Source organism: Oncorhynchus keta, chromosome 1, assembly GCF_023373465.1.
Source record: "Oncorhynchus keta strain PuntledgeMale-10-30-2019 chromosome 1, Oket_V2, whole genome shotgun sequence".
NCBI classification, from domain to species: Eukaryota; Metazoa; Chordata; class Actinopteri; order Salmoniformes; family Salmonidae; genus Oncorhynchus; species Oncorhynchus keta.
In genome coordinates this window covers 57,804,486-57,826,483 of record NC_068421.1, presented here as the reverse complement: position 1 = coordinate 57,826,483, position 21,998 = coordinate 57,804,486, and the positions used below count along the sequence as shown (strand labels likewise).

Below are 21,998 nucleotides of genomic sequence, written 5' to 3'. Positions count from 1 at the left end.
TGTGCTTTCTTTGGCTCAGCACACACACACACACACACAGGTGGTATTCCTTAGGGCATGCAGCAGAAAACATTTTGTAACGGAAATCAATGTCCAGGTAGTCCCTGCCTGTTTCAGTCTGTTGTCTTATGTTTGGTGCCTAATGAATACGACCCTGGACACACACACAAGGCACAATTATGATGGACGCTAAATACCCCTAGCCCTACGTCTATAGGCTTACAGCCCACTTACAGCATGGTAAATAGCTAAATACTACAGTACCCTAGCTACTAAATAGATTCTAGGTTTGTCAGTCAGCAGGCATACTGCACTAAAATGATACAGACAACAGCAGATGGTAAACTAGACACAGATAGCTTACATCTCCATTGGCCATCATTTCCATTTTTGCTTTGTCAAATATTGTTTGTCCATGTGTGTAACTCATCATTGCCACCCGTAATGCAAATGGTCAGAGTGTGTGTTGTTAGCGTTGGGTTATGGGATGCTATGTATGTGTGAGTCTCTGAGTTGGATGCCTTTCTACAGAAGTTTTGACAGTTGGACCCCAGAGGGAGCAGAGAGGGTGAGTCTGTAGAGGGTTAAGGGTTAACCGTAGAGTCGATGTCCCCGTGGAAATCTAACTAGCATAATAACAAAATCCCCATCAAAATCCATCAGTTTAAGCTCGAGATGTGGGTTTTTTTCTGCATTGGATGCGTCTAAATCCACCGCATTTTCCAGACGTCACCCTTCCGTATTTGCGGTGAAAGGTGACACTAGAGAGGGGTTTGTCAGACCATGAGACATCCCGAAAATCAGTCTTCTCACGAAAACATCTGTAGCGTTTGAACGGTTGGTCCTACACACTAATATGAGGGCTCTAGGAGGGCCATATTGGTGTTGGTCCTACCCACCATAATATGAGGTCTCTAGGAGGGCCACAAGACTAGTCTGAAGGTAGCTGGGTAACGTTACTAAACTCCCTTTTGATTATTTTTTTTGACAGTCTGTTTATCCATGTATGAAGCTGTTATTCAATGCGTTTCTATGGGCTAAAAGCAGCAAGGCCAAATTCAATGTTTCATCAAATTATTTTTTATATTTTTTTATACATCGGGGTCCTAAAATTCAGAATCAAATAGCTAAATGATCCTTGGTATGACCATCTTAAAACAATTCCATATGCTAGGTTCTACGACAGATTTCAGAGCCAGAGCCATGCATTAATGGATGAGTCTCTGGTGATAAGGGATGAAAAGGCCGGATAGGGAAGTCTCCTCTGGTATTGGTCTGACTGGTGGACAGTCTCTCCTGCAGTCAAAACGCCTCACACTGTGGCCCAGTAGGTCTGCCTGTGGTCCTGTTGTCTTTATGACCATTTCATCTGCTCTGCTCTGCTTCTCTCTTCGTGTGCAGTTGCTCAGGTCAGGAGACATAGAAAATAGAGACACGGAGACACACAAAGAGAAGATCTGTAGCAAACAGCAAGGCAACACTCCTAGACAACCACTATATCACCTCTGTCTCTGTATGCAGTATGCACCTGTGGTCATTTACATTTTAGCCAACAGACACAGATGAGGTCATTTTGTATTTTAATGGAACATTATTTTATTTGTAGAGTGCTTCTAAATGGCTGTCGTCTAGTACGCTATGAGGTTGTACAATATGGCCATGTCGTATGAATCTACGAAGCAAATACTAGTAGACAGCATAAACAGAGGATTGTCTTCTGGGTAGCATAAACATTATTTGACTGGTAAATGATTATTTGACTGGTAAAAACAGAGATGACTCTTCATCAAAACATTTCATGGGATATTACACCAGTCCTAAGAGACAGAGTGGACATTACTCTGAGAGCCCTTGGAGAGAGGGCTTAAGTGATTGTTCTGGTCAGAGCAGGCATTGGGAAGATTCACATGCCCCACAAGCCCCTGTTGAGTGGCTACAGCCTGAATTATTAATTTATCATCAACAGTCACTGGGCTTTGGTCAGTATACTGTATACCGAGGCATTTGGAAATAGCCACAGGATGGTTTTTCAATACCGTCAATACCATTTGACACTATTTCTTTTAAGTTTTTCAATAAATGTTCATATTTGTAGCTACTTTAAGTAAATACCTGCAGTCAACTTGTGTAGTACGTTAGGAGATTAAGCAGATCTAATTCTTTATTTCACTTGTCACATTATTTTACATTATGAAGCTTACCATAGTTCCCCAGAACAGTTGCGCAAGTGTGGTGGAAATATTATAATCGAAAGGAGAAACTATTACATTTCTTCAAAACAATTAAACTTTATTATTTCATTACTGCAGTAATGGAGCTGGTCGGTAATCACCTCTGGAGGTGATCACTGAGAACACATTTTTACAGGCAAGTCCATCCTCCTGGATATTCATGACAACCAACAGATGTATAGAATGGGTCACAAGGTTAAGATTAGTATGAAAGATACTTATAATTCACAGCAGACAGTATGTCATTGTGTAGAGACCAGGGTCTGGCCCTGGGGTCATCTCTCCCTGGTACCTTATAGAACAGAAACATTAACTCACGCTCTGAAATGCGGTATCACCCAAAGACATCGTAAATCTCCTGTCTGGCCCATTTTCAGTTCACACAGACACAATAGAGTTATAACAACCCTCTTCTGTTGCATAAAACAACCATTTGATGCAATGAACGTATTATAACATAATCTTGCAATTTTGCTCTCTCACCAGTCACGTGTTTGTTTGTAAATAACACAATGGGAGAAAGCAGGAGTACGGCTGTTTATTGACAGGGGTTGCATTTTATATTGAAAGTCAAGTGTTTTTTTTGCTTCAATAGAGTGATCAGGGACGCGTAACTATATACAGTTGAAGTCGGAAGTTTACATACACCTTAGGCAAATACATTTCAACTCTGTTTTCACAATTCCTGACATTTAATCCTAGTAAAAATTCCCAGTTTTAGGCCACTCCAATACCTTGACTTTGTTGTCCTTAAGCCATTTTGCCACAACCTTTGAAGTATGCTTGGGGTCATTGTCCATTTGGAAGACCCATTTGCGATCAAGCTTTAACTTCCTCACTGATGTCTTGAGATGTTGCTTCAATATATCCACATAATTTTCCTCCCTCGTGATGCCATCTATTTTGTGAAGTGCACCACGGTTGGGATGGTGTTCTTCGGCTTGCAAGCCTCTCCCTTTTTCCTCCAAACATAACGGTGGTCATTATGGCCAAACAGTTCTATTTTTGTTTCATCAGACCAGAAAGTACGATCTTTGTCCCCATGTGCAGCTGCAAACCATAGTCTGGCTTTTTTTATGGCGGTTTTGGAGCAGTGGCTTCTTCCTTGCTGAGAGACCTTTCAGGTTATGTCGATATAAGACTTGTTTTACTGTGGATATAAATACTTTTGTATCTGTTTCCTCCAGCATCTTCACCAAGGTCCTTTGCTGTTGTTCTGGGATTGATTTGCACTTTTCGCACCAAAGTACGTTCATCTCTTGGAGACAGAACTCATCTCCTTCCTGAGCGGTATGACGGCTGCGTGGTCCCATGGTGTTTATACTTGCGTACTATTGTTTGTACAGATGAACGTGGTACCTTCAGGCGTTTGGAAATTGCTCCCAAGGATGAGCCAGACTTGTGGAAGTCTAAAATAAATTTGAGGTCTTGGCTGATTTATTTTGATTTTCCCATGATGTCAAGCAAAGAGGCACTGAGTTTGAAGGTAGGCCTTGAAATACATCCACAGGTACACCTCCAATTGACTCAAATTATGTAAATTAGCCTATCAGAAGCCATGACATCATTTTCTGGAATTTTTCAAGCTGTTTGAAGGCAGTCAACTCAGTGTTTGTAAACTTCTCACCCAGTGGGATTGTGAAATAATCTGACTGTAAACAATTGTTGGAAAAATGACTTGCGTCATGCACAAAGTAGATGTCCTAACTGACTTGCCAAGACTATAGTTTGTCAACAAGACGTTTGTGGAGTGGTTGAAAAACAAGTTTTAATGACTCCAACATAAGTGTATGTAAACCTCCGAATTCAACTGTAGTTTTCCTTAACAGAAAATACATTAGTGCAACACATTTGGCAGAGAATAGCTTAATTTTCATCAGATGACAACAGAAGTTCAATGCTATTTTACTTTTAGCCACACAAGTAAATGAGCTTGCAATGAAAAAGCAAGGTATTTAAAAAAAAAAATGTCTGTTTATCATAGATAGAATGTAGCCAGCTGTATTTCTTAATGTTTTGCTTAGTGAATTGTGTAAACTTTCTGTTTGAGAAGTCAAAGCCCTTTGGTTGAGTTATCTGTACAGCTGCCACTGCTATCTTTTGATTTCCTTGCATTTTTTTCTCCTTTCTGTTCTCGGCCCTTCTGCTCCTTCCCATCTTCTCAGAGCAGAGCAGGCAAGCCCTTTGCCCTAGCGACTCCAGACTCCACACAGACACAGCATTTAGGCCTACACATGCTGTTTCAGAGCCAGTACTGTTCTTCCTTCAGACAAGCATGCGTCAACGTTTTTCATTGGCACAATGTCTCTCGTTCACATTCGCTTGTAAATGTCCAAACTCACAAAAAATTACATTCGGTAGCACCTACCTATATATGTATAACTTTTTGAGCTGGATTGACTGTCTTTGCAATTAGTTTATTTTCGTTTGCACGTTAGCATATTTAGCCTCCATGGAGATTCATTATTACTGGTAACAGTAATAAATCAGTTCGGTAGAGTTCGTGCATATATTATGACGTTTTTGTTCGTTTTGGACATCGGTGAGGGTTTTCTCGGCTGTTCACACAAGTCGAAGTTCGGAGTCAAAGTCTACGCCCCTTGTCGGTGATTGGTCAACAGTAGGGAAGTCTTTTGTCATTCTATGAAAGACAACTAGTTTTCATGCACATTTTCTCATTGAAAAATACTGCACCAAACATCTTAGTTAGATGTAGAATTGCGCGACTAATATCTCTTTGGCAAAAACGTAAACATTTGACAGATTTCTTGAGATATTTTAGATTAATTCTGACTATTTTGAGATGAGCTAACTTCTAATACCCATACTAACATACTGTATACTACATAACTAAAGAGTAATTACTCAAGTAAAAGTGAGAGTTACCTAGAGTAAAAGTCAGAGTATTTGGTTTTAAATAAACTTAAGTATCAAAAGTAAAAGTATAAATCATTTCAAATTCCTTATATTAAGCAAACCAGACACCACCATATTATTGTTTTATTTATGGATAGCCAGGGGCACGCTCCAACACTCAGACATCCATTTACAAACGACGAATGTGTTTAGTGAGTCTGCCAGATCAGATGTAGTAGGGATGACCAGGGATGCCCTCTTGATAAGTGTGAATTAGACCATTTTCCTGTCCTGCTAAGCATTCAAAATGTAACAAGTACTTTTGGGTGTCAGGGAAAATGTATGGAGTAAAAAGTACATAATTTTATTTAGGAATATGGTGAAGTAATAGTTGTCAAAAATATAAATAGTAAAGAACAGACACTACTTAAGTAGTACTTTAGTAGTATTTTACACCACTGCTATTAGTTAATTTTAGTATACTGTAAGCGAAAGGTATCGTTTCAGTTGAGAGTACTAGAGCTTCGCCTGTCTACCGGATGTTGATGCTGTTGCTATGCAACCTCTTGCTAGCTTGTTAGCATAACAAATGACTAACACCTCACTCTGATCATTTTACTCGCCCTAGCAGAGCTGGTTAGGCTGTTTTCATGTTATCCAGAGCCTTGGTGAATGTAACTGTGCTGCTGGCACCAATTTAAGGATGCTTTTTTTTGCCAACGTTTACTGACAACGGCCACATTCAACAGGTGTTGAGTTATTCTGTGCGAGAGTGCTCTGAAATCAGAGTAGATAGCCAGAATTAGCAATGTCCATTGAAACGCACAACAACTATACCACTTAGCTAAGAATGATGTGAATAATCAAGTCAATAAACATTGGGTAGTTAGTTAAATAGCAGATTAGTTAATATACTGCCTGACAATTTCGATGTATTAGTAGCCAACAAACATTAAGTAACTAGCAAACATACTGGTACATACTGCTGTAATGCTATGCGTTTCGTAAGGATAGCATAGGTAACAAATTGTCAGCCAACATAATGTAACTTATTTGAAAAGGCATTACTTTATAATCTTGCTCAACATTTTTGATAATTAGTTAAAGCAATGAATTTGTATCCACTCTCGTCGGACTTCGGCTGCATATTTTCCTCCATTTGTCTTCAAATCTGAAAACTTGTGAAGCCAAACTTGTGAAGCCCATTTTTTTGAGGAATTGCATTATGGGCCCTAAAGCACGGATATAGTGTCCACTGCATGTATACTTTGTATTTTGGGCATAGTACTACTCCCCCCTAGTTTTTCAAGCGAAGGTGTTTTAAGGGAGTATGTGAGCACACTTGTTCAGCTAGGCGCCAGCCGAACTGAGGCATGCTGACGCCTTCAAGGTGGAGAGAGGAGAGTGAGAGAGTGAAAGAAAGCACCTGACTTATTCATCATCATGGCTGATTGACATTTAATTTCGTCACCCTTCACCGTAACACAGTCAAACCAGCAATCATCTCTTCTATCACCTCTATACTTAACCTTTTTAATTTCTCTCCATGTTCCAGCTTTGTCTCATTTGTCTGTCCCTCCATCCTTTTCACCCCTCTCCTCTGCCTTCTCTGGTGTCTCCCATCTCTCTGTGGGGATGCTGTCAGCTTGCAGGGAGAACCTGGGTGTTCTCTCCTGTCCTGCGGAGGAGAAAGCTCCAGACCAGCTCTCAGATGCATTGTAAGTCTGTGGGACATGCTGGTAGCTCTGCTAACTGCTTAGTCAATGCTTCAGTTAGTTGCAGCTTTTTATACAAATATCAATGGCTTATAGCTGTGACTGGAGTTGTTGTAGCTTAGTCCCCCAGTCTCCTTACTTTGAGTCTTAGTGCTGTAACTGTACTGATTCCTCAGTTGATCTTCTCAATGTTTTCCAAAGATGTCAGTGAAAATTAGACAAGATCCATTATGGACTGATATTCCTTTTCTCAAGGGATACTTGATTTGTAAGAGGGCATGACACATTATATGCTCTACGTATTGTTCTAGACCTTTCTTATTTCATCACGTCATGTGTTTCCTCATAACAAAAGGGTCATGGTCTTTTTTTGTTCTGCCTTCATATCACGTCTTTGTTAATATTATTTATATACCTCCTCCTCCCCTTGGGGTTTGTTCCTCTTCATGTTGAATCAAATCATGGCCGGCTGTATAGAGAGAGAGAGAGAGAGAGAGAGAGAGAGAGAGGGAAAGAAGGGAGGCGGCGGCTGAGTGACAGGATGGGGCTCTGGCTTCTCATTTGAGGCCATCTGTCTCTAGTTCGCTCCTTATATACCCACCTCTCTCACTTTCTCTCTCCACCTGAGGGGTCTCCCTGTGGAGACACTCACAGCTCTTGCGCTGTGAGTGTGGCGTGTGTGTGTGTGTGTGTGTGTGTGTGTGTGTGTGTGTGTGTGTGTGTGTGTGTGTGTGTGTGTGTGTGTGTGTGTGTGTGTGTGTGTGTGTGTGTGTGTGTGTGTGTGTGTGTGTGTGTGTGTGTGTAAGAGCGTGTGTGAGCGACAAGTGTGTATGTGACGTCAAACCTCAGTGCCTCTTCCAACTACGCCATCACAGGCAGTGTGTGGCAGCTGCTGCTCTTTCTGAAAGGGAAAGTACCGTACGGGCCACGGTCACTGCCTCAGAGACTGAGCAGCACTGAGGCTCTGACAGGGCTAAACACTTAATGCACATAATAAGAAAGAAAGGGGGGGAAGATGCTTTGGGAGAATATGTCCTTTTGGCTGTTGGCAGTGATGGCACGCTCGCTTTCCACCCACCGCTAACCACCCACTCCCACCCTGTTTTCTGGCTGATACATACTGCAGATTCCAAATGTTTCCTGTCCACTTCACCATGGATTTTTTGAAATAGCATAGTCATAGAAAGCAATTCTTAGTCACATGCAAAGGCCTCCCAGCCAGCATTACAAATGAAGAGTTTTGAAAGTGATAGCAGGAAAGAACTAACATTCTTTTGAATGCAATGTGGATGTTCGTACATGTTAGTAGTCTACCTCTAGGCCAGGGGTCTCCAACAGGTAGATCGCAAGCTCACAGCCCACTTATGAGTAGCTCGCCAATCTATCATGTGTTCCATCGCATACTGTCATAAACATAAAGCTCCCGGCTACTATCCAATCAAAGCCACATTGACATTATCCCACCCTTGGTTAGTCACTTTTGGCTTAAAAACCCAAACATAACACAATATCTGCCAATAAATTTTCTGTTTGGTGCCAGCGTTTGTCTATCACTCTGAATGGAGTCAGTTAGCAACGCTAATGATAACTGTCTTATGGGTAGACAGAAGACTTTAAAAAAAAAACTATTAAATGTTAACTGCAAAGTAGTATTACCTGACAGAACTATATCATGATTATTTGTATCAATTGGGTGGTGATTGTTTCGCAAACTCTGCCATGACATGTGCTGCAGCAGAAACATCCTAGACCTACAAATGCCTCTCTTGCTAGATGCGCAATTAAAGGTGAATTACTCTCAAAAATCTAAATGTTATATATATATTTTTTCAGACTGAAAAAATTGTCTTCTGATGTGATTTACAGGCCCAGTGCAAACTAAATGTAGTTTTGCCTGTGTTTTATATCATATTGTACAACATCTGATTAAACTTGTATCAGTGTTATTTCCTCATAGTTGCTGGTTGAAAATACAATCTACACATGACTTTCCAATCAGCAGGTTTGCATGGGCGCAAACATCGGCTTCCTATGGTGACATCACCATGCAGTAAACTGGTTAATAGAGTTCCAAACCTCTCTGCCAATAAGCTCATTTTTAGTCGTCCCCCTCGCTTGAGATTTAAAAAACAAATGTTAAAAAGTTATTTTTGCCAATTTGAATGGAAATCTATTACATTAAGGTACTTAATTGTTACCCAGAAATGATATAAAAACATCTACATTGGGCCTTTAATTATTGACATGGACTCAGAACATACATTTTCAATGTTTCTCTATGAATAATTGTAAAACTAATTTAAAAAATCCCAAACCTGGAAGAAATGTACTGAGAAAATATAATTTAGGAAAATACTAAATATAACTTTATGGGTCCCACTTAGTTATTTATTAAGCATTATTTTACCTGGTATATTGACAGAAAAAAAATATATATTGTACACCAAGGACCTGGGAAGAGTTGCAGGGTAGAGTAGAAGAAAATAATATGCCTATTTTTTTTTTTTTTTTTTTTTTTGCTGTCATGCTAGAAAAGATTTGAGACCCCTGCTCTAGGCTGTATTCCAATAGGATTTCACTGGTAGTATTTCACTTTCACATTTCTACGGTTAGGCTCGTCTATATTCCAAGCTCACACTTTCTGTAATGGCATTTCCTCCTTTTGCATTTCTAATTTTATTTTCCTGCCTGTCTATCTCTCTTGCCTGCCTCTGCTTCTCTCTGTGCTGCATCCAATGGCCCCCTCTTTCTGGCGCCCTCTGCTGTGTCATTTGTGCAGCCCCCTGAGGACAAGACCTGGGTGTACTCCCCTCTGCACTACGGCAGTGAGTCTCAGACCTTGCCGGATGGGGAAGGGGAGGAGAGCGAGACAGTAAGTAGTATGAATTACACATCCAGTACCAGTGTGTATTGGCCGGCCCAACCATCATGCCCACTCAGTATGGCTGTGCCAGTTATGACCATTTGGTTCCCCCTCCTTTCACCATGCAACACCCAGCATGCTGTTCAGTTTCTTCACAACCCTGGGTCTGTCTGGCTGCATGTGGTTTGGCAACTTGGTACATGTCTCCTCCGCTAGGGTTGCAAAATTCCGGTAGCTTTCCCAAAAGTCCCAGGTTTTCCCGAAATCCCGATTGGAAGATTCCCAGAATCAGAAGGGAATAAGCAGGAATAAGCGCCTCCCTACCAGGATTTCTGGAGAACCAGGGATTTTTGGGAAAGTAAGCAGAATTTTGCAACCTACCACCTCCTGGCTCATGCATCACCATTGCCAGATCCCAAACCCACACAGCTACAGTTGTCAATGTCAGTTGTTTCAGGAAATACAAATGACCAACATATAATCGCTTTGACACATACAGTACAAGGCAGATGGTCAGATGAATATAGGCAAGTATGGCAGTACATTGATTTGTACAGTTCCTCTATGAAACCCAATAACTGTGTTTTCTTTGTTCTTGAGTCCATATAATATGACAGTATTGCTTTCAGATGATCCTCTTTCATCCACTCTGCACAAATGATCAGAAACGACTGTTATGAGACACCATAATTGATCCCTTGGTACAAACTCTGTTATATTACTGATGACTTCTATTTCACTGGGTATTTTCAGGGTGCCAAATCCCATGGGATGTTCTGTAATTGAGATTTTAGATAAATTATAAATTAAACTCTTATTACTAAAGCTACTATTACTGCTTTGGAAAGTTGAGCAGACATATCCCATTACGGGCTTCTAGTTTCCGGCAAGGGTTGGGTGGAGATGGATAAGCAATCACTAATTTTCTTCTTAAAGAAACATATATGAATCCATTGACAAATGTCATGATTAAAGTCCAGGTCAAATTTTTATTTGGATAGTCCCAGACTATGGGGCGGCAGGTAGCCTAGTGGTTAGAGCGTTGGACTAGTAACCGAAAGGTTGCAAGTTTGAATCCCCGAGCAAGGTACAAATCTGTCGTTCTGCCCCTGAACAGGCAGTTAACCCACTGTTCCTAGGCCGTCATTGAAAATAAGAATTTGTTCTTAACTGACTTGCCTAGTAAACTATTATATTATTAGTAAAATAAAGGTAAAAAAAAAATAGATGATCTACAGATGGTTATACTATCAACAAACTATCTGTTGATAAGCAACTGCATGCTACGGTTAGGGTTATTGTTAGCCTAGGTTAAAATAAGGGTAAAAGTTACATTTAGGGTTAGGATAATGGTTAAGGTTAATGTTAGTTGAAATGCTGTTGACAGTAATTGAACATCTACAAATCATCTACTTGAAACTATCCAAATAAAGTGTTACTAAAGGCCATTCTACTCATCTTGTTAGGAAGATGAAATGACCCTATTACACCCTCTGAGCTTTTTTTGTGCAGGGTATTTTAACAATCCTAAGCTGCAGTAGTTGTAGAAGCTCAGAGCTGTAGCAGGCTGGCTAACCCCTGGTCAAAGCCCACTGCACTCGTATGTGGCAAGGAAGAAGTGGATTGAACAATCACTCCTCCCCCGTCCCATTATTCTCCATAGAGAAGACACACAGAGAATCGTCACTTCCTCGTCCCCCAGGGACAGGAGCTGCCAGAGGAATAAGTGGAATCAGAGCCGTGGGACATGGCATTACAGTGCCTAGTGGAAGTAGATTGTCTCCTGGGGTTTGTCTATGCATAGATGAATACAATTGTAAAAGCAGTCATGGAAAAATGCATTATTTAGTTGTGTTGAGGGGATGTTCATTTGAGAGGAAAATACTACATTTTTCTACCCTCTTATTTTCACTATGTCCTCTGACTTTCCCTTTAAATTATTGATATACCTTTGATCAATAGATGTGCTTTGATAAGAGTTATACCTCAGTTATATTGTGCTGTGGGGGAAGAATAGATTATTTTACACTCGACAGGATTATGTACCAAAGATTTACAACTTCTATTTCTCTCTTTTTTCTCCCTCTCTCCTTCCACCAACCTTAAACACTCCTCCGTAGAGCTGAGAGGATGATTCCGTGGAGAGAGGAGCCATCAGACTGATCCCCGGGCCTCTGATTGGCAGGCAGCGGAATCATTCCAATCCAGAACTGTATTTTAAACCATGGATACAAAAACAAAACAGACTAAATACTGTGAGGGAAATCCTCTCGATATCCCGTGGTCACAGTGGTGATGATACTGTATGATCGATTCCCCTCCTTTCAACCCACCCCAACCCCAAATTGCCATACCAGAAGAAATGCAGGAACTCAAATTGCTAGGCTACACATCTAGCATGCCCCATAAAAACATGGGCATTGAGGCAACTCTGCTAATCCTCTCACATTCCCAAATGTCGATACAGTCAAATGGTCACATGTATTTCATTGATATCATGTTAATTTATATTGTGATTTTTCTTAGTTTATTATTGTTTTTTAAATCTTTTTTATTTGTGCACTTTTTTCAGACATTTTTTAGTACTGTGAATATATTTAGTTATGTTGTGTGCTTCATAGGCTCTAGCAGCAATATTAACGTTGTTTTGTAGCTCTAGCAGCAATCTTAACGTCGCTATCGAAGTGGTACTTTACCGCTATGTTGAATGGTATTTTACTGTTATGTTGAATGGTATTTTACCACTATGTTGAATGGTACTTTACCATTGGAGAGGGAACACTTTATTTCCAATAGATGAAAAATGATCTATAGAATGTGTTTCAGAAAACATGACTTGGTAAATCTCATAAGCCTAATGTATTATTTTACAGGTTTGTTTATTCGTTGTTATGTATTTATTTAGCCATTTCAATCACAGTATTGCTACAGGCTTCTAGCCTCAAAACCAGATCATTGCAACACTAAATAAGGTTGGGTATTGTCAATCATTTCAAAATCCTACATCATTACAAAGTCTTCCAGAACCGCCCAACTTTCAGAGAAATGCAAACAAATCATTTTCTAAGCATAATGATTCATTGAGCTGTGTTAATGTCATGAAATACCAATATTTCAGCAGTCAAAACTTGACTCTGAATGTTAGCTCTGCTGGAGGGGATTTAGGCTAATGGATTTGATTACTTAGGCCAAAACACTCACAGTATCACATATGTCCAGAATTAATTAATACTTCTGTTATTTAGTAATAGTTAATCTAAGAGGGATTTCACGCTGCTCTTAGACAGCACTTTTATGTATCAACCATCATCAGATGTGAAAGTGAAGTCTTCATCACAATCATCTGGTATAGGATTAGTGTTATAGTATTTATGTGAATTCCATGTTTTAAGGTTTAAGTTGTGTTTCAATATGTTTTTATTCCTTTTCTGTTTCACACTTGGCTGTTTAAGTTAGTTGGTGTGTTTGTATGTCTGTGCGGGACGGAAGGCGTCAATGTCAAAACTTGTAAAATACTGATCATTCTATCATAACGTGCAGTGGCCAGTTGTAATCAGTTGCTGTTGTCCATGTCATTAAGAGACCATAGCAGCAGTATGTTGTACAGTACAGGTGTAGTCTTAGTTTTAATTGCCTTATTGAGAAATTAAAACGTATCATATTGATGTTTTTTTCATAGTAGTGCTCTTGTATTTATTATTTTCAAGTCCTTTTTTTTCAATACTGTAGTTGTGAGCCAGAAAATGTGTATATACAATTATAAATACATATATAAAGATTATAAATATATTTTCCATTTGAATTGGAGAATATTATTTTTATTTGATTACATTTTTTGCTGCTGGCAGGAAATGATTAAGAGCTACACATGATTTACTGTACCATGTTCTTCAAGGTGTTGACATGATGCAGCTCGATTTATGGTTTATAAATCACAGCTGTTTTCTTTTTTTTTGTATGATATCCGTTACTGAAGAGTTGTCAGTTACTGTACCAGTTTAGTGTACATGTTTTCAAATCACAGTGTGCCCTCCTTTACAGAGACATAGCATGGTTTAAAAATGAATATACATGTCAGAAATATGTATTTATGTATATCTGTGTATATTCATCTATTTATACACGAGAATAAATAGATGGCTGTATGTCTGTGTGTGTTTGGACTCTTACGATGAGAATGAATATAAAATAAAGCAGTTCTATGTCTATGATATAGTGTATTTGTCCATGCTTCCAAAGTTGTCTGGTGACTTCCATGTCTATATTGCTGATGTTTGCAAGCAAGGGAATTCCCTCCATGTGTCTCTCTTGTGCTACTGTTCAGCGCATGCTGTGAAAAACATAATTGTGCAGTGCTTGACTTTTGTGTGGCCTTTTCCCCCCTATTCTGTAAGAAGGGTTACAGAAGATACATTTTAAGAGAAGCATATTGACTAGCCTAGTATAGTATTCAGTATTTTCAACTGGTGAGAATAGCAACATGATGTTCAAGGCACGCTACCCAAGAATATCTTTCTTTTGATTTATGCCATCTTATCTGAAGCAATACTGGTGAATGAGGAAGGTATAAATAAAATGTTTCATAACACTACAATGATTGGTCCTCATCAAAACAGAAATGCTTGAGTCTACCAGTCAGTTGTCATCTGAGCTAATTTATTATGGTGGGCGTGGCCCACAAGGAGATCATACTTACTGGACTGTTTACACTTTACAGCTTTTTGAAAAGTAGTACTGCTATAACAATACAATACAAGAGGGAAAATGTTCAAATGTGTTATGCAATCAATCATTTTTTTTATTATATCAAATATGAGGTCCTTAGGAAATATTTTGACATTGGTCCATAATTTCCCGGTTCTAACAAAATGTCATGCATGCTCTCAAACTCTGTTTGCACTGTTACCTGCCCATATATTGTTACAGCTACGACCGGAAGTGACTTTCGTAGCGGGTTAGGAGAATTAACATAGCAGGTTAGGAGAATTAGGCAAACATTATTAAGGGTTAGGGCTTTGGAAAATGCTCTCCTAACCTGCTACGAAAATCACTTCCGGGTGTAGCTGTATCAAAGTGGCGTGAAAAGGGTGTCTCATATTGTGGCTACATGATCTTGGTTTTGATTGTTTTTGTCTTTTTGTTAGTATTTTGCTTGAATGTTTTACATAGAGAAAATATGCCCTGTGAAAGAGCCCTATCATTAAAACATTGAGCTATATCAGAGTGAAGTGACATTAAAATGTATTGTCAACCGAATTCAACTGTCAAAAGAGCAGGAATGAAATTCAATTGTACAACCTTCTCTTAATTTATGTCAATCAAAAGGTGGGTGAAAAAAATAAAGTTCCAAAATGAATGCCAACATAAATGTTGTCTTTCTGTCAGTGACGTGTTTTCAATATGGTGCTTTAAATGCTGCATTCACGTGCTACTAGGAAATTTCAAACTTGTTAATCGGTTGTAGTTATACATGTGCACCGTTAAACCAGTTAGCAAGTCGAAAAATGTCTATGTTTCCTAGTTCCGACTAGCATGTGAACGCGGCACAACATAACTGGGAACTCGGGAAAAAAACTAGGTCAAATCATAACGTCAGTGATCTTCATGTCAAAAAGTTGGAGCTCTGAAAAGATGCTTGAGATTCCGACTTCAAATTTCGAGTTGGAAGACCGTTCAAAAGGTTTTTCCCAGTTGGAGCTTGTTTTCTTCAGAGATCCCAGTTGTTTTGAACTTGGCATTAGTCTTGCTAACACCAGGGGGTATTCATTAGGCCTACCCCTTGCAACGTAAACAGTTTTCAGTTTAAATCAAATTGTATTTGTCACATGCTTCGTAAACAACAGGACTAGATTAACAGTGAAATGCTTACTTATGGGCCCTTTCCAACAATGGAGAGAGAAAAAGAGAAATAATAACAAGGAATAAATACACAATGAGTAATGGTAACTTGGCTATATACATAGGGTACCAGTACCGAGGCAATGTGTAGGGGTAAGAGGGAATTGAGGTAGATATGTACAGTGCATTCGGAAAGTATTCAAACCCCTTCACTTTTTCCACATTGTTACGTTACAGACTTATTCTAAAATATATTCAATTGTTTCCCCCCCTCAAATCTACACACAACCCCCCATAATGGAAAAGCAAAAACAGGTTTTTATACATTTTTGCAAATGTATAAAAAATGAAACTGAAATATCACAATAAAATAAGTATGCAGAGCCTTAACTCAGTACTTTGTTGAAGCACCTTTGGCAGCGATTACAGCCTCGAGTCTTCTTGGGTATGACGCTACAAGCTTGGTACACCGGTATTTGGGGAGTTTCTTCCATTCTTCTCTGCAGATCCTCTCAAGCTCTGTCAGGTTGGATGGGATTGTCACTGCACTGGTATTTTCAGGCCTCTCCAGAGATGTTAGATCGGGTTCAAGTCCGGGCTCTGGCTGGGACACTCAAGGACATTGTCCAGACTTGTCCTGAAGCCACTCCTGCTTAGGATCGTTGTCTTGTTGAACGGTGAACCTTCGCCTCAGTCTGAGGTCCTGATAGTTCTGGAGCAGGTTTTCATCAAGGATCTCTGTACTTTGCTCTGTTAATCTTTCCCTCGATTCTGACTAGTCTCCCAGTCCCTGCAGCTGAAAAACATCCCCACAGCATGATGCTACCACCACCATGCTTCAACGTAGGGATGGTATTGGCCAGGTGATGAGATGTGCCTGGTTTCCTCCAGATGTGATGCTTGGCATCCCAGGCCAAAGAGTTCATCTTGGTTTCATCAGACCAGAGAACCTTGTTTCTCATGGTCTGAAAGTCCTTTAGGTGCCTTTTGGCAAACTCCAAGCGGGCTGTCATGTGCCTTTTACTGAGGAGTGTCTTTTGTCTGGACACTTTACCTTAAATGCCTGATTGGTGGAGTGCTGCAGAGATGGGGACAACTTTCCAAAAGGACAACCATTTCCACAGAGGAACTCTGGAGCTCTGTCAGCGTGACCATCGGGTTCTTGGTCACCTCCCTGACCAAGGCCCTTCTCCCCTGGGTGGCCAGCTCTAGGATGAGTCTTGGTTGTTCCAAACTTCTTCCATTTAAGAATGATGGAGGCCACTGTGTTCTTGGGGACCTTCAATGTTGCAGACATTTTTTGGTACCCTTCCCCAGATCTGTCCCTCGACACAATCCTGTTTCGGAGCTCTACGGACAATTCCTTTGACTTCATGGCTTGGTTTTTGATCTGACATGCACTGTCAACTGTGGGACCTTATATAGACAGGTGTGTGCCTTTCCAAATCATGTCCAATTAATTACATTTACCACAGGTGGACTCCCAAGTTGTAAAAACATCTCAAGGATGATTGATTGAAACAGGATACACATGAGCTCAATTTCGAGTCTCATAGTAAAGGGTCTGAATACTTAAGTAAATAAGGTATAAGTAAATAAATAAGTATTTTTGTTTTTAATACATTTGCAACATTTTCTAAAACTCTATTTTTACTTTTTCATTATGGGGTATTGTGTGTGTATATTGATTAGCTAAAATATATATTTATTTAATTTTAGAATAAGGCCATAACTGTGCGGGCCTGGGCAACTCCAGTCCTCGGGGCCAGATTGGTGTCAGACTTTTGCCCCAGTCACAGCTAATGATCTTCAGTTTAGAATGCAATTAGTTTAAATCAGATGTGTTTGCTAGGGATGGGGGGAAAGTCTATCAGGCCCTCCGAGGACTGGAATTACCCGGGTCTGCGTAACGTAACAAAATGTGGAAAAAGTGAAGGAGCCTGAATACTTTCCGAACGCACTGTACATATAGAACCAAACGGAAGTAAACTGATTAAACTGAATCAAACTGGGAGCGACGTACCTGAATTTGTTCAATGGAAACTCTCGTTTTCCGTTTGGAATTAACTGTTTCTGTTGCAAAAGGTTTAGCAACAGATCCCAGCAGCCCCGAAGGGTGCTGTGTAATCACGTGGGTCGCGCGTCAGGCATTCTATGTTTTCATACCACTACATTCGGATCTACAACCAGAGCTAAGAGGGCGGGAACGGTCGAATGGAATTATAGAATCATACGTCAGGTTTCCTTGGAGAACAACATACATTTTGAAAAGTAGTGATATTTTAGGAGCCGTATCACTAGCGCATTTTTGAACTTTTTTTATTTTGTAAAAATGTGGCTAATGTAATCTAGCTAGCACATAATTTGTCTAACAATGACAATTGGAAGTATTCTATTGTAAATCAAGCTATAGGGTTTATTCACCCATTTTTGGCATGATGATGGACAACGGAGACTTCACTAACACTCTCCACACATTTGAGGACCTGCCTTGCAAGGTTTGTTGTCCTCTCATCAAAACTTTGTTCATTAGCAAATATGTTTATTTGATATGTATCTTACTTAGTAACTGTATCTGGTTTGTTCCAGGGTCTTGGAGACAAAATGTCAAATGCAAGCAATAGTAGATGCTCAAGTCCAGCATATGGAGTTCCTAGTGATGAGGGAAATCAACCCAGTGGTAAAACTAACATTGTATTGTATTTGGGCCTTTTGGATACAATTCTACAAATGCATATAACAAATATTTAAAAAATCTAATGTTAAAGTTGTCTGCTAATTCACTCTTTTATTTACTAGAATCCCATTCCGATATAATAAGACAGCTTCATGATGAAATAGACCGGTCCAAAATGTCATACAAAGAAGTAGAGGCTATGGTCCAAGCCCACATGAAGGTATGATGATGACGCATAGTAGCAAATTACTGTTTGGCTTCTTTAAAAAAAAAAAATGGTTTTCTTTAGTATCCAGTAATATTTTGTGTTCTCAGCCTATTTTGGATCAAATTCGTTCAGATGCATGTAAATTGGTGATTAAGTCATCAGCATTGGAAGATGGCTGTCACAGGAAAGACCAGCAGGACAGACACATTCTCTTACACACCCCCTCCCTCCAAGAGCTCCTTTTGAAATTAGCCTTTACAAAAAACTCGGTAGGTACTCTGGATATGTTTCCCTCTTGATTTAGGACTGTGTTTTTAATGTGAGGCTATAGGATAATTTCCATAGTCATATATGACCATCATGCATGTAACCTCTGTGCTTTGTTTGACTGAAGGATGACGTGCAGAGTTACCTGATCTCGTCCGACCGAACATTCCTACTCTCTGAGAACGATGCCCTGAAAATGGAGCTCAGAGATGCCAAGTCTCGACATGAGACTGTGATGAAGAGCCTGCACCTTTCCCTTCACTCTGCTGAACAAGAAAATAAGAGCTCCAAGCTCACACTCCAGCAGAACCTCAGACTTTCTGAGGGCAAGGTAAACTCCATGGAGCAGAAACTCAAGGAGTTTGAAGGACAGGTCCTGTCCTTGCAGCACAATCTCATGGCCTCTAATGAAAGGACTCAGAGTCTGCAGAAAACCCTCCGGTTCTCTGACAATAGGCTCCAGTCCCTTCAGCAGGACCTGGACGAGTCTGAGAAGAGAGGCCAAAGCCTGCAGAAAATCCTTGGGGACTCCCAAGAGAGGAACCAGACTCTGCAACATAACCTGGCTTCCTTTGAGAAGAACAACCAGTGCCTTAGCCAGAACCTTAGCGCTTCAGAGAAAAAGGTTGACTTCCTTCAGCACAGTAACTGGAAGTCTGAGGAGAGGGTCAAGTCTCTGCAGCAGACCCTCGGCTCTTCTGAGGGAAAGGTCTCTCTCCTGCAGCAGAGCCTGAAGTCTTCAGAGGAGAAGGTCTTATCCCTCCAACATGACCATTGGGCCTTGGATGAGAGGGCCCAGTCCCTGCAGCAGAGCCTCAACTCCTCAGAGGAAAAGCTTCAGTCGACACAACATTGGCTCAAGGCTACAGATGAGAAAGCCAAAGCCCTGAAGGAAGCTCTCAGATCTTCAGAGGAGAAGACCCAGTCCTTACAGGAGGCCCTGGGGGTCAGTGAGAGCTGGATCAGGGCAACCAAGGCCCAGCAGCAGTCTCTGGAGAAATGCAAAGAGGAGCTGGAGGAGAGGATCAAGAGTTTGATGCAGACTCTCCGGGCCACTGAGGGGGAGCACCAGAGCACAGTGCAGGACCTGCAGGTGGGTCTTCAGAGTGCCAGGGAGAAGGTGGAGATTCTGCAGGATGCACTGAACAAGACTGAGTCTGGGCATGTGAAGGAGGTGGGGCAGCTTCAAGAGAAACTGAACAGAGCTGCAAAAAAATTGTCTTCAAGAGAGCAGGCGCTGCACAGCCAGAGTGAGTGAAATTAATAATTTTGCTTCGTCAATGTGAAAATCCACCAAAATAATGTTTAAGATTATATCAGATGTTTCCCTTTAACTGTGTAAACCTGATTTTATATTGGTTCTGTTAGTTGCTGCCTTGAACACTAAATTGCTGGAGGAGCAGTCAAAGGCAAGCAAGGACCTTGAAAGATCCATTAGATATGAGAAAGAGCTGCAAGACACTGTCAAGATTCTCAGGTAAACACCTGCACACACACAGACTTTCCTTTATTGACACAAATTGTCACCCGAGCCAATGGTTGGACATTACTCACTCCCTTATGTCCCCTTTCTCCACTCTGACAGAAAGAAGCTGAGAACTCAAACTGAGGAGAAGGGGTTTGCTCTGAATAGCCTGAGAATGCGTCAGAAGGACCTGGCGGATGTACAGCGCCACCTACAGGCAGACTTGCTGAGGTGCAGCCAGGTCTGTGGCAAGGAGAAGGGACCGCAGTACTTAGCCCCCCGCAAGGGTGGCCTGAAGGAGGAGTTCTTCCACCTGAGAACCAGCCTGCACTCCGTCCTGGAGAAGGAGGCTGGGAGAGACGACCCAGGGAGGCAAGACTGGGTGCAGGTGTTCGACGAGATCAAGGACTGGGAGAAAAGGGCAGAAAAACAGGTGAGACTAAATGATGGACAATCGATACACATTGGTATATTTTACTCACGGCACGGTTGCTCAGACTAAAGAATCACTTTCAGTGTATCGCTACTATACTTGTTACATTACCTTAGTAGCATAATTTAATGAAGAAGCGCAGCTGAGGTTTCATAGTCCACAGAAAACTTAGAATTTCTGCATCAGTATTGCAATTTGACAAAGTTGTTGGCTTTATGTACCTTTTGTTCTGCAGGTGGACAGTTTAGATTCTCTGCAGAGTCCCCAGCTGCTGGAAGATGGAGGGGATGAAAGGTACCAATATAGAGCAGGAGCATGGAAAAGTGGAGCACCACCCTCCATCCGTTCCCCTTCTGCTGTGACGATTTCCCAGAGGAACCTCTCTACGAGGCCTGCTTCTCCATATCCCTATGGGTAATCTAATCCGCATCTCTGCATAGATTTCATAGTTTAGCCCAGATCTTTTCTTTTCATGCTCAATTTGTTGTCTCCCAAATTGCTGTCTCCTGGGAGAGTGGATAGAAGGTTCTGGGGTTTTATGCTTTTACATTATTGAGTGCCATTACAGATCTGTATGTATTGTTTAGTAATTTTTTCTTCACAGGCAATATTTAGGCCAGGAGAAGAGGCTTGGGTCTAGCTCCCTCCGTGGGTTGAATGATTCTGAAGGAATGCAGCATTTACTAACAATCCAAAAAAGACTGAAGAACCTCCAGTCAGGTAAAAAGCAATCACGTTAAGCTATCACAAAGAGAATATGTAGATGACATGCATCCATTGACCTCTTCGTAGACAGGCTCCACCCCGTCGTCAATTCCAGGTCAGTCATAACAATGGAACTTTTTGATAGGAAAAAAGGATTCACAAAATTAAGAGTCCATTGAATTACAGAAAAGCATATTTTAATAATTATATGGCCTGATATCCCATTGTTTTGCTTTCGTTTACACAACAAAAGCTTAGAGGCCTTCATTATGACAGAAGTAGGCCAATGTTTGCCGTTGTTCTGGCATTTGTTCCACCAAATGATTTGGTTAATAATTTTAGACTATGAATTGAACTTCCCGCTGAATTGTAAGTTATGAATGCAGTATGAATTTGTTTTGTCTTAGTTGAATTCCAGAGGAATATCAAGGGTTTACTCCGGACGTCATAGCACCAGCAGCGAGACCCTTTTGGACCATTGAATTACTTTACAACTGAGGGAAACCCCATTTTAAAATACCAGACAATTTGAGAATTGTTAAAATAATCTGAATGAATTCATGGCAAATAAATAATTGGTTCTTGTCCATTTTTGTTTGTTGTCTTTTATTTTCAATAATAAGATCACATTCCTAAGCCATCAAATTCATGTATGAACTGAAATACTGACATTGTGGAAAAAATGATTGCTCAATCCACATTCCCTAGAATGTAGACTTGCAGAGGTTTTTTTCTCCATC

General features: G+C 40.6%; 2 protein-coding genes and 1 long non-coding RNA gene across 5 annotated transcripts in view; 2 read left to right on the top strand and 1 right to left on the bottom strand.

Moving 5' to 3' along the window:
- Positions 1–13,876, top strand: part of pip5k1ca (phosphatidylinositol-4-phosphate 5-kinase, type I, gamma a) — a 77,907-nt gene extending 64,031 nt beyond the window's left edge. For 2 of the 3 annotated variants that reach the window (XM_052529213.1, XM_052529206.1), the window contains exons 17-18: positions 9,582–9,674; positions 11,786–13,876. In XM_052529213.1, the coding sequence (XP_052385173.1) occupies positions 9,582–9,674; positions 11,786–11,791 (99 nt within the window). In that variant the 3' untranslated portion in view covers positions 11,792–13,876. The remainder of the gene's footprint in view (positions 1–9,581; positions 9,675–11,785) is intronic. The other variant, XM_052529214.1, reaches the window with a different exon arrangement.
- Positions 16–17,660, bottom strand: LOC118389065 (uncharacterized). The gene is made up of 3 exons (XR_004826659.2): positions 17,527–17,660; positions 11,767–11,875; positions 16–7,271 (listed from the first exon to the last, which is right to left on the bottom strand). It is a non-coding gene; the product is annotated as an uncharacterized LOC118389065 (long non-coding RNA).
- On the top strand, positions 17,552–21,845 carry LOC118389051 (interaptin-like). Its single transcript, XM_035778771.2, has 10 exons — positions 17,552–18,001; positions 18,093–18,183; positions 18,303–18,400; positions 18,496–18,657; positions 18,783–19,905; positions 20,024–20,132; positions 20,241–20,553; positions 20,789–20,967; positions 21,158–21,273; positions 21,666–21,845. Exons 1-10 carry the CDS (start codon positions 17,939–17,941, stop codon positions 21,707–21,709), a joined length of 2,298 nt encoding a protein of 765 aa, XP_035634664.1. The 5' UTR covers positions 17,552–17,938; the 3' UTR covers positions 21,710–21,845.
- Positions 21,846–21,998: the final 153 nt, after the last annotated feature.

Coding starts and splice junctions, on each gene's coding strand:
- LOC118389051 (XM_035778771.2), top strand. CDS start 17,939: ATGATGATGGACAACGGAGACTTCACTAACACTCTCCACACATTTGAG. Junction 18,184..18,302: donor TGAGGGAAATCAACCCAGTG/GTAAAACTAACA, acceptor TTTATTTACTAG/AATCCCATTCCGATATAATA. Junction 20,968..21,157: donor GCTTCTCCATATCCCTATGG/GTAATCTAATCC, acceptor TTTTCTTCACAG/GCAATATTTAGGCCAGGAGA.